Here is a 12,569-nt window from a genome sequence, read left to right on the forward strand (position 1 = left end):
AAGGCTAGGAAAGATAAAGATGATTTTTCATCACACAGGGAAATGCCACTGTTAAATACAGAGTTCAGGAGATTTGTAGCAGTACCAGCAGCTACATTAGAATCAGTATTACCTAAAGTACTTTGCATAGTCTCAGTGAAAATTAGTCGGAGACGACTGCTGTTAGATAACTTCCATATGTTATTGATCATGAGACATTCAGACTTAATAATGCTAAAGTTTGGTATACTCTTTTCATTGAAGAAGGAAAAGGCTTGTGGTCATCTTAAGTGGAAATTCAGGAAGGAAATATTAATAGAAGGTGTAAGAAATAAATGGACTGAAGTTGTACTCTATAAACTCTTAGAACCCTCTCAGCTTCCTAGGCAGACATGGAATAGTTATTCACTGTTACCAATCTTGTTTGCATTATTCAGGAAACAATTTGTACAAAAAGTGAGGATGAATAAACCAAAACCATGTTTAAATGCAAACAAGTTGATTTATGAAACAATGTTACCTTTGAATGAAATCCTATTAGCCATTCGGACTGTTTCAAACCCATTGCATTTGAGAACATTTCAGCTTCTAAAATCAATTATTTCAATTCACAAGCTTTGTGAATTTGATGTTCAGGTCAAAATGAGATCAGGCTACAAATTCGTTTTAAGGTGGTCAAATGCCACAGAAAGTACAGGGTAGCCAACATTACATATAATTTAATAAAATAGTACAACACGCTCTAGCAATGCTTGCTTACAACATTAAGCAAGTAGTCCTGTGAGCAATAAAGCTAAGGAAACACGGGTTCCAATGGCTCACATCTTGTGGTTGGAGTCACTGGGGTCTAAAAAAGTGTTATGTGTATATGCAGGGACGAGTAATATGGTCTCTCTTCTCTGCTTGACTCCTGTTTTCATGAAACATAAGATCTCATGTCTTTAAAATTACCCCTCCACTAGTTGAAAGGTTATGGAGGGAAGAAAAGGGGAAAAGACTAATTTCCTAGGAACCTCCACTAATATGATTACACAACAGTTTATTATAGTGTTATGGCAAAAATTGTTTTATACCTGAGGATCACGTGTTCCTTCCAGAATCTTGTAGTAAAGGTCTCTTCATAATGTGTTGCAAAAACATTTTGATCACTTGCAGAATGAAATGCCAGCCATTAGCACGAAATCTCTTCATAGACCTAAATAAGAGGTTGCTTATATGTTACTCAGTATATAATTTTTTTCATTAGTAGCTCAAACACACACTAGGGCAAAGTACAATGAAAGGAGAAGGAGAAATGGCTGTTCAAAGAAAACAAGAGGATTTCTCTGTGCTGCATAGTCTTTTGATTTATATTGTTAAATATTAAGAAGGAAGACAACCAATGGGCAGTCCATTTGGTAGCACTTCCCATTTTAAAGGTACCTTCAATGTTGTGCCACCCCTTCATGATTTACTGCACTAAAAAAATTATTTTCCTCCTACCCCTAGAAATGGTATCTGTGCCATTGCTTTCTGTTGTGAGTGTTCTGACTAGGAGCTACCGAACTGACCAGAGTCCAGGCAGAAAGGGAAAGCAGCGAGCTTACCTAAAAGGCTAAAAATTACTGTTAAGTGTTCAGCAAATTCTGTGTCGGGAGATATGTACCTAGAAGGGACTGCCCAGGGAGAGGGAGAGCTTTAGCCAAAGGTGGTGATGGATTTAACATGGGACGCCCAACTCTTCTACATTAAAAACCAAACCAAACCCCTCAATTATGTTCCTTTGGTATTTAGCATCCTTTCAGATTTAAAGGACATCAAGCTATTTCCAGTAAAAACTGAAAAAGACTGTGGATTAGTTTGGATTAACAGTTTTCACTTGTACTATGACCATATTCAAAGCCAGGGATATTAATGAAGACTCCTCTGTATAAGTTTGGGAAAAAAAATAGAACTAAATTGTCTTGTGATACTCTGACAACATTATTTAGATTACCAGGATGCACATGTTCACTGTACCTCTCTCAGATATAATGCCTTTTGTTAACATCCATATACTTAAGAGATGGAATATTCCTATATCTCAGATTATACGGATTAATCAAAAGAATCCAGACATAAATTATTTGCTTTTTATCATTAAGATTAGTGAAAAATGTGCTTCTTTCAAGGAAGTACTGCAGTATTTCCCACACTTCAGGGGAAAATGAGCAACCAAAAAAACCCAAACATGTGCATGCCTAAAGATGCTGAAAAAAAAAAAGCCCCCAAACTTTTTCATTATTGTATGTAACATTACCTGCTTGTGCTTATCCAAAGTCTGTTCTTGCTTTTCTTGTGATTGTAACCTGTTCAGCATAATCTGTATGTAATGTGAGAGAGCAATTTCTTGATAGCAAAGTACCAAATACAAATTTTGTGAAATACCAATAGGCAGGTTGGCGCTTAGTTCCATGTTTGGCACTGATACTGCACAAAACCTTTCACCAGGAATTATGTCCATAGCTAGCTAAGGGCGTGTACACAAAACCTGAAATAACAAGAAGATATCGCTGTTTTCATCCCCCAAATTAAAACTACAACCAATTTCTAACACTTCTAAATGCACTTCTATGTCAGTTTGTGTAACATTTGAATATTTCTTTTTCAGTGTACATTAAGAGAGACTGTTTTCAACTTATCCTCTCAATGTAAATAATGATATTTTGACTACAACTTTTGTATAGGCAAATGATGGGCTGTAAAAAAGGCATTCGAGCATCAACTGGTGGCATTTTTTAACAGGGCTCTGTAATTTGAATTCATGTTGTGTGTTCTCCGTCGCAGAATTTGATGCTGTTTCAAACTATTCAGTCATTTTCACCAGTTCTGGAGATTGTAGGAGAGTTCCTGTTTTGAGGGGATTAGTGTTTGCTCTCACTGTTGCCATACTGACAACTCAGCTAAGACAAGCTTATTTTAAAAAAGCTGTTTCTAAGTCTTACAGCTGTGAAAATGTATCTTGAAAAGGTGACTTGACTGCCGCTGATTCAGTGATATGAATCACTCTGAAACATTTATTTTGAGAAGTTTGTGCTACCTGCTAATCTCAGTGAGGTTCTAGCTGTGAAATGTAATGATGGCAATTTATAAATTGTTTTTTTAAAGCATTTAGAAGCACAAATCCCATTGATTTGGGAATAAAATTTTTGCTCCTAAATTATCAAAGCACTTGAAAAAAAATTCCAGTTAGCTATTTCTCTGCTAATAATTCTAAAATAAGTACCCAGGTAATAAAATTTCCAAATAATCCAAACCTACCTTTTGCCTTTCCTTTGAAAAAAAGTTTCCAGTTTTTCACTGTAGCTATATGTTGTCTGTTTAGAAAAATACCCTACGTTGTTAGGAAGTGCTGATAGGCATAAAGTAATCAGCACAAGGGTCCTGCAATGTTTGAACTCGTATTAGTTCGACCTGAAACTGTGGTACAGGACCAAGGCACACCACCACCACCACCACCAGTGAGCTCAGTTTACCTCGCTGCACATCTTTGAGCCTGTAGTTCAGGAGACACATTGCTAGACAGACAGCTCTCAAGGCTAATCCGGAGCCCCTCCGAAACAACAGCCTCTTCTGGAGCCTGGGTCTGCCTGAGAAATGGGCTTAGCAACAGGAAAAATTTCAAGTAAGAAATTTGATAGCGTCTAATGTTTATCTTACCTGCTTTTGTGTGCACAAAATACAACTGCTGCATTAAGATGGAATGTATTTTAGAGATCCACCACAGACTCGTACAGTAAAAAAAAAAAAAAAAAAAAAAATCTTTCCCACAATATAGTCATGAAAAATAATCAGCCAGCAGGGGAAATAATTATTTTCTTAATGTCTGCAGAGTGCTTAGAGATTAGACTATAAAAGACCATTTAAATTTACATGTTTACTATCTTAGTAAGTTCTAACTATGCAAACTTCCAGACCTCAAACTTTATTTTCCTGTATCATTCTGTTGAGTATAATAGAAGCAGGCATCTGAATGGCAAACGTTTTTTAACTTGTTCTCTCATTTGGCCAGGCACCAGGGCTTCAGAAAACTTCAGTCAATACCAAAGTTAGTGTCTTGCATGAAAGCTAACAAACACCACTACAGTTACTTCTAGTAGAAAGTAGTTCTCCATTTTTAGAAAGACAAAAACAAACTAAGAGGGGGCAATGAAACTGAGTGAGTTTTGAGGCAGACTTTTAACTGAAAAATAATTAAGAATCATATGTAACCACTTGTTTTTTCAAAATTTAGTCTGAGGTTTAATGTTCTTATCAGCCTTCTCTGCTGCACCCTGAACAGCAAAGTTTGGCTGCATCATTTATGTATCTTGGTTTACTGTTCCCTGCCAAGGGGGCATGACTCAGTCCAGCTCATTCATCTGTTAAAATAGGGCTTGTTCCAATATTAACTTGGGCCAAAACAAATCTGACACACAGTAACAAAACCCAAGTTCACAATCTTTGCAGTTTTCTGCAGTTTTTAACTGAAATTGCTTTCTGGCAGTACAGTTGTGACAATTTAGCATAATTTGGCTCCTTTTTATCAAATTATTCTTGCTTTCTTACAACTGCATGTTACAGAAACCTGCTATAATGAGGGGATTTTTTGATTAGTAATTTTAAAATAAAAGTTATGGTAATAGTTTTTATGTTTGGTAATTGCTGTTTTGGTTGTGCAAGTACGAGGTTATACATCACACCGCTTGCCTATTATTTTTTGTACTTTAGAAACCTACAGTTCACTTAATTGAAAGATGCATTAAGGAAAAAAAAAGTGCAACGAAACATTATTCATATTCAAAACACAGGGAAAAAGAATGTCTTTTACCTTTTGTCAGCAGAACCATCGCTCCTCCCTGCAGGTCTTGTGACTTTGCAGGTTTTCTTTTTTTCTTAACAAAACCAAAATCCAGTTGTGGTCACTTAGGGACTATATTCTCTTGCTGGAAACATACTACCATCAGCACTGTAACTGCAGACAATTATCTTTAGAGCAGTCCTGCTATTCACATTTCCCTCAACTGCTGAATATTCATTTAACTAACTTTGTCCACTTTAACGCCTCATGGTTATCTTTTGAGTGACAGAGGTACAAATTATTGCACTGCATTTTGGTACGTGCACCATTTAAGCAAATATATTTTGGTTTCACTCAGGAGCTGTCACGGTTGAAGAGCAAATGAGAGTGTGGAGGCAAAGTGAATTCAGATAGCAAAACGCTTTAATCACAGATGTTGCACTTTTATCAATGCCACCACTTCCCTGTCACTTGGAAGACAGGACGCGCACTGGGAGAGACAGCGTAGGGGTTCCAGCCATGCAGTGCGTGGTTCTGGGGTCGCCGGGGCTCATCCCCACTCCTCGAGGCTGGAGACATGATCCCAGGCTCTGGTGCAGGCTCTTGGGGTTCCCGCCCCAGCAACCCTTCTGTACCATGTTTACCTCTTCAGTGTCCGCAGCTACAGGACCTCGCTGATGATCGGCCCCCTCAAACCACACTCTCATTTCCCATTTTGCTGCGCCATCGCTGGAGCTCACCGTCTGCTGCTTCGGACACTGGGACGTGTTTGCGCTGTGGTTCAGGACAGGTGGTTGATCATACGTCATCTACTACAGCAAAAAGTTAAAGTTCCTGGCCTTATGCTAGCAGCGATGCTGACTAGCCCTCACTCATGCTAACAGCTACAGGAATCCTGTCTCTGTTACAGAAACGAAACATTTCCTTTGCCTCCTGTTAAACATGTAGCTTATGCAGACAGAGGGCAAAACATGACATTCCGGTTATGCAGAGAAGAGAAAACACGTATCCACCTCTCACCCAGAGGCTTCTCTGAAAATTCAAGCATACTCCATTTCCAAATACCTTTCCCTCTAAATGCAGTAACTAAACGTTTTCCAGGTCACACCTACACTTACTAATCTCCTATCCCTAGAAGGCCGCTGGGAGTTCACACCTCATCCTCTGTCTTCTCATTAAAAAAACCCATCATCAACACAGCCATGGGAAAGTACTGTCCGTGCCCAGCCCCCGCTGAAGCCAGCGGTTCACCCTCAGGACAGACGTGCCGATACCTTAGCTCCTTAGGCCAAGCTCAGGAAAAGTTTTAACTAGAAATGGGCAAAAAGTTGCCAACCACAGTCTTGGTCAGTACATTTAAAGCAAAATATCGTTATTTTGTTGTACAACATACAGCTAAATATTTTCTTTTTACTACACTGAAAACGGGCCAGCTGCCTGATTTGGCATTTAGAAGTGTGGTGAAATGGTGCAAAATTAATCTTACTTTCTGGTCATTCTATTACTAAGTGAAAACAAAAGGGAAGAAAGAATTTAAAAGAGAGCAAATGTATTATTAGCTATACTGAAACTATGCCAAATTTACTTCCTTGAACTTTGCAATACTGCATTCCAGCTGCAGCAATCAAAACAGGCGACTGATGTAAAAGCATGGGAAAAAACACGCAAAAGCACAAGTCCGGTTCGAAGGCTCTGTATAGACAGAACATAGCCAGATGTGGCGTGCCCCACAATTTCAAATTAAAAAGCAAAAAACTTTTTAAAGGAACTTAAAAGATACCAGGTAGTCTTAATTTTTAGGACTCTGGATTAAAAAGTTTATAATGGAGAACATCATGCTACAAGAGAATCTAGAAGAAAAGGCAACGGACCAGTGCATTCTGATTGTGTACGCTTAAACGCACAAAGACTGGAATTGCCGGTACACACGAAGTATCAGGTATTATTCTAAACCAGACATTTAAGACAACAGAAATTCAGTTCAAGATGGTGAGACAAGTTCAGCTGATAACTGGACAACACCTCTTTAAAACAGAGCTTTTTCTCTAAGAATAGAAGGCAAGGTACTTTTATGTATTTTCATCTTTATTTAATGAGCACTTTATTTTTCTCTAAAGATTTTCATTCATTTTATCTAGTAAAACCGTTCAGTCCTGTAAATAGGACTCAAGTCCGGGCAGGCTGCGCATCTCTCGAAATAAAATCCAGGACACGGTGGATTTTATGCATCAGTATTTCAGTAGGCATCAGTAGTTTTTCTAGACTGTTTTACATACATAAATAGAGCACATCAAAGTACTGTTTCTTTCTACACATTTATATTTGGACTCCAACTGCCATTTGTGCAAACCATTCTCATTTTGGAAGAAAGAGGCTTTCTTCAATTGCAGAATTCCATCAAATACCATTTACCTGCAATTCTGAGGTGTAGAGGGGATTACACAAAATGCAAAGCTTTCTCATAGCTATTACATTAAATTCTATTCCAACTACAAGATTCGATAATATTACCAAAATGATGTTTATGTTTTGGAAGGGGCTTTGATTGCAAGATGTCCACTCTTCCAGACTTCTCAGCTTTCTGGAATGAAACAAACAGCTCACTGAAGCATTAAAAACGTATTTACACTTGGTTTGCTTTAGTTGAACCAAGATGAATAAGAGTCATAACGGTAGTGTAACCATGAAGCAGGTCATCCTTTATGTCATTACATTCTCTTAATACGAAATTCCCAGTAACTATTCGATCACATCCTATTTCCCCATGTCCAAAAAAGCCAAAGAGGGGAACGTTTGGAAAAAACTTCCTAAATGCATCTGCTTCCATGTTCCTTTTGGTTTTATAATGCCGATATCCTCTGCCAACACATGCAAACATGAAGCCAATGGTGTTACGCTCGGGGATGTTTGCTGCTTTGAGACGCTGCATGGCGGCTTCTGCTGTCCTCTCATCAGCTACGTCCTGGTCTAACAAAACAGTGGCACTCTGGATCTGGGGACCGCTGAAAGCCAGCCCCACCACACCGCAGGCGTCGCCCGGCTGGGCGTTGTTACTGAAAGGCAACAGGCACCGAGTGAGAGAACAATCCAGAGACCACTTCCAACCTGAATAAACTTCTGCTGTGGCAGAAGCAGATTTCAAAGCAGACCAACATCCTACTAATTCTGAAAGCCATCCATAGTTAAAAAACAAAGCAAAGCCTTAAAATTTTAGGAACCTTTTTTGGTCGGCCAGGACACATTGGTTTTAGTACTTACCTACTCATGCTTTATTAGCAATACTTTAATACACGGCCAGCTTTCTTATCTGGAGTAATGGTGCAGCTGGCATGCATCGGATGCAAGAACAATGCTGGTATTACTATGGAGCCCAGACCTATGCTGGCATGAGAGGAGCCCGCAGCAACCTCTGCACCGCACACCCCGGCTCCAGCGAGGATGCGCCAGCACCTGCGAGTCAGACGGCACCAAGGGCTCTCCCTGCGCCGCAGAGCAGCTGGAGCAACTGGAGCCGGAACCTGCCCTGCAGGGACCCTGGCGGAGGGAAGGCGTTTAAGCTAGAGGAGATCTAGCCCGGTCCTGCAGTGCCACGTCCTTCAGCAGCAGCAGTGTATTAGGGGTGCTCCTGGGGCACAGTCCCGTTTGCGTGTTCAGCTACTGCTCTGTAATGTGAACTAAAACAAGGCTGATAAAGAAACAAAATGTTCACAGAAATGGTCTCTGTCACAACGAGTGATAATTTATCTGCAAGCCAGACAGAAAACACAGACTGCAAGAAACACACACAGGGTATCTGAAGCTGGAAATCTCCTTCGCAGTGGGTTTCTCCTAGCTGCGTTTCCAGAATCCAATTTGTAACACAGTCATACAAAGCTGCCAGCTTTTCTGGCTAGATCACAGGGCAGCAGTTGGACTTTATTCTCTTAAAAAAAATTATCATTTTACTACTGTTAACGGGCATTTCTAATGCGACGTAACTAAAAGGCTATGGCTTCTACAGCGTTTCTGCCATTTTAAATCTTCTTTACAATTTACCTTGAAAAAGATACCTACTTCTCCGAGGTCAGTGATGTAAAGCTCTCCACTTGTCCCCCAGCCAGGATGATACTTTTCTCATTCAAAGGATTGACTATTTGATGAAGAAACCGAGTCGCTCCAGACTTCCAGGAGTTGTAGCCAAACAGAAGAACCACCCGGAGATCTGGGTTATTCTTCAGACCTACAAACAAGAACACAAACACCAACCCTCTTATTTTTCGATCCTGACCCCTGAAGTCCAACCATCCTAGTCTCTCCCCAAATAATGCATCACACCTGTAGTCATAGCTTTCCATTGCTGCAATTGGGAAAACAAGACACAAGTTGCCCAGGCGTTGAGGAGCTGGGCTGCATTCCCCACGGAAGTCAGAATTTCTGAAAAGAACCTAGCAGGGAAAAGACAACTGCATCTGCTTCCTCCAGCTTTTAACTTCTTTAGCAGAGCATTTGAGTTTTACCACAGCCTCTGAAGGCACAGCTCTTCAGTTTTACTTGGCAGCTTTAATCGTCCTTTTACAGGTAACAACTGAACGTATAGGTTATTCAACAAGAACCACAATGCAGTAAATAGCTTTACCTGAAAATTAAATACATTACATACATCAGCCAGTTGCTTATCCTGAGGCAGAAACTCCCAGGTTCCTAAAAGACTCAAGAAACCCTCATTATATTACTCTCCATAAATGATCTACCCTGCTGAGGACGCAACGTGAGGAACGTAAGCTCTCGTTATTGAAATACGCTGTCTTCTGTTCTACCTTTCCTTGCTGCGACACCCGACTTGGGATCTAAATGCAAAGTTATTTTGGAGAAGAAGGGAAGCAGCTCCTCCCCGCTCGTTTCTAAACGGTAGTGATGGGAATCATTCCCAATGGCACAAACTCATTTATCGTTATTTTAAACCAATTAGAGGTTGCTCAATACCTAACGGCTCCCTCTGAACAGCTCCACTTGGAACCTAACTGAAGTAATCTGAGATCAATAGTCAGGATAACTTAATCTTAGTACTCCAGAGAATGGGAAGAACAGAGATGTGTCATTACCAGCTGCAGCCCCAGAGAGCCCCAGCGCGCTCTATGAATGGAGTTAGCGCAGAAGCCGTTGCTTCCACGCTGGCGCCTAAAAGAGCAACACAACACTTCACAAAAGCCCAAATAAAAGGGAGAACAAGGACATACCTGCTTCAGCAAATTTACTTTCATCAAAGACCCTGTTCTTCAAGTCTTTCGAAAAATGGAAGGTATGAATTTTCACCCCATCGATTTTGGGAAACAACAGAGCAAACCCAGCTTCGCCCTCTTCAATTTCTTGAGGTTGATTGCTGCTTGAACCCATAGGGGTAACTACAAAGACACCAAACCAGACAGCTTGTGTTCAGTGATTCTAATACTTTTGTCTACACGGTAACGCAGATTAAAAGAGGCAGAACAGCTTAGATGATGTGAAATGTAATAGTTCATTTCCATAACAATGTACCTAGTTGACAACTGGTGTGATTTTTTTGTTGATGTTTTGGTAAGGTGAAGCATGTAGGAGTCCTGCCGGCTACATATCACGCCGAAGTCCCGTTGGACAAGGGCACAGGGATATATTTGGACATTTCCCCCCAGCCACACCAAATATAAATCAGTTGGAAAACAAGCACTGTACAATACAGCTGTCTCAAGCCTTCCTGCCAGCGGGTACGCAAACATGCTCAGATTTTTAAGGACCACAAGTGAAACGGGGAAAGGTGTTATACAAGCATGTGATGATGGTATAAAGCAAACTGACACAAATATTGGGAGTGTATTATCGAATTATGCTAGTGACAACAATCCAATACCCTATTTATGCTGTGGGAAGAGAATTTAAGGTGAGAAACTAGGAAGAAAGTTTCTAATGATAAAAAAGTAAAGCGCTAGAAAAAGACTGCCAAGGGAGGCTGTGAATCTTCCATAGTTATCCGTATGCCTCCTGCTAGACCATGACAAACAGGCACATACTGAGGATGTCCCCTGCCATTAGTCACAATGTGACTCTGAAAAATATAGATGAATCCAACAAACTTCCAATAATTACATTCAGCTGCCATGAAAAACTGCAATAAGCTGCCTGCTCGATGAAGTCAACCCTTCTAACTATAACTGCATCACATGAAGTAAGAATTTAAGCTCTACGTGACTTAGCAGTGACACTGTGAACTCCTTAAAATTTAAGCTGGAGCCGAACACGGTGGGAGAACACGGTAATTGCTGTGAGAACTCTGCCGTCAGTCTGCAGGACTATGCTTTCAAAAACATATGACATTGTGATAAACAGGGACCGGAAGAGACGTGCGATACACCGGGCACCTTGAAGCTGATCTCTCACAAAAATCACACGTTTTCCTCCTACCTACAATCCCTGGGGTGACCAGTCCAAGAACCTGACATCGCTTTGGCAACAATTTTTCGAGTGCAATTGCTGTTTCTTTACTGTTTCTTTTCCTGGCTGTTAAAAAAAAGAAAAAAAAAAAAAAAGTAGAGAGAAGTAAAAGTGAGTTGTTCTGAGCAGTACGGGAACAACCCTTGCAATCCCATTCTATTTAAGCAATGCTGCCCATCGGTGCCTGCCCCGTTAACGGCGCGGCAGATCTGTACTAATCGGTAAGAGCCCAGGACAACCGGCAGGCAAACGGAACCGATACCCTCCAGAGGATGGGAAGGAACTCGGCTTACACCTACGAGCCGTGTTTTATACCCCAAACGTAAAACTGCGCGGTCGCTTTTTTTGCAAAAGATTTACTCTCCCTTGAAACCCAAACCCAGAGAGCTCCCCTTCAGCCGACTCCTCCGCGCGCTGCAACCCCGTCCCGCGCGCTTCTCCAAGCGGGAGCGAGTCAGCCCCAGCTTTACCTTTCTTCTGCTCGTGGCAGTCCTCGTGCCCGCTGAAGGTCTCCGCGTCTGCTATGTACAGCACGGTCTGCGGCAGCACGTGCACCTTCTGTAAAAAGGCGGGAGAAGCAGCAGGACGGCGCTACCGAACGGCCGCCGCCGGGCCGGCCCGCAGCGCGGCGGGAGGAGACACCGACGAGACCCCGAGGAGGCCCGCCCCGCCCCGCCCCGCCCCGCCCCCCGCGCCCGGGGCTCCCCTCGGGCCGAGGCCGCCGGGCCCCCGCGCGCACCCACCTCCAGCTCGCGGGCCAGCGCGCGCACCAGCGCGTGGCTCTCGGCGGGGCCCGGCTCCAGCGCCGACACCCAGGCGACGCGCTGCCGCGCCCGCAGGATCCGCCGGGCGCACTCCCTCCACAGCCGGCACACGCTGCAACACACCGCGGCCACAGCGCGTCGGCGGGGCCGCCCCGGCAGGGCGGCGCCCCGCCCCGCCCCGCGCCCCAGCCCCCGGCCCCGCCGCCGCCTCGGGACCGCCGCCAGCCGCCACGGCGGCGCCCGCCCCCGCCGCCCCGCCCCTTACCAGGCGGCGCGCAGCAGCGCCTTGGTGGGCAGGAAGCCGAGGACGCGCTCCACCACCTCGGCCAGGTTGCCGAGGACGAAGGCGCCTTTGGCGGCGGCCTCCATGGCAGCGGCACCGGCACTACCGCCGAGCCGCCCCCCCGCCGCGGCGACGGCGCGCTGCGTCACCCGCGCGCCGACGCTGCCGGGGCGGAGTTCCGGTCACGCGGGGGCGCGGACGGCGAGGGCAGCCACACTTGCGCCGCCTGGCGGCGGGGAGGACCCGCCCTGCCACCACCTCCCCCGCACGCCCCTCCCCCCGCCCGCGGCCCGGGCCCCAG

At 43.6% G+C, this 12,569-nt stretch overlaps 1 protein-coding gene across 1 annotated transcript; it reads right to left on the reverse strand.

Annotated features, from left to right (window-relative positions):
* Window positions 1-5,202: 5,202 nt before the first annotated feature.
* On the reverse strand, window positions 5,203-12,407 carry FBXO22 (F-box protein 22). Its single transcript, XM_082322138.1, has 7 exons — window positions 12,251-12,407; window positions 11,965-12,097; window positions 11,692-11,779; window positions 11,192-11,287; window positions 9,994-10,158; window positions 8,831-8,996; window positions 5,203-7,830 (listed from the first exon to the last, which is right to left on the reverse strand). The coding sequence occupies exons 1-7, from the start codon at window positions 12,352-12,354 to the stop codon at window positions 7,401-7,403; spliced, it is 1,182 nt and encodes a 393-aa protein (XP_082178264.1). The 5' UTR covers window positions 12,355-12,407; the 3' UTR covers window positions 5,203-7,400.
* Window positions 12,408-12,569: the final 162 nt, after the last annotated feature.

The sequence above is a fragment of the Platalea leucorodia genome (genome assembly GCF_965183815.1).
Source record: "Platalea leucorodia genome assembly, chromosome: 9".
Lineage (NCBI taxonomy): Eukaryota > Metazoa > Chordata > Aves > Pelecaniformes > Threskiornithidae > Platalea > Platalea leucorodia.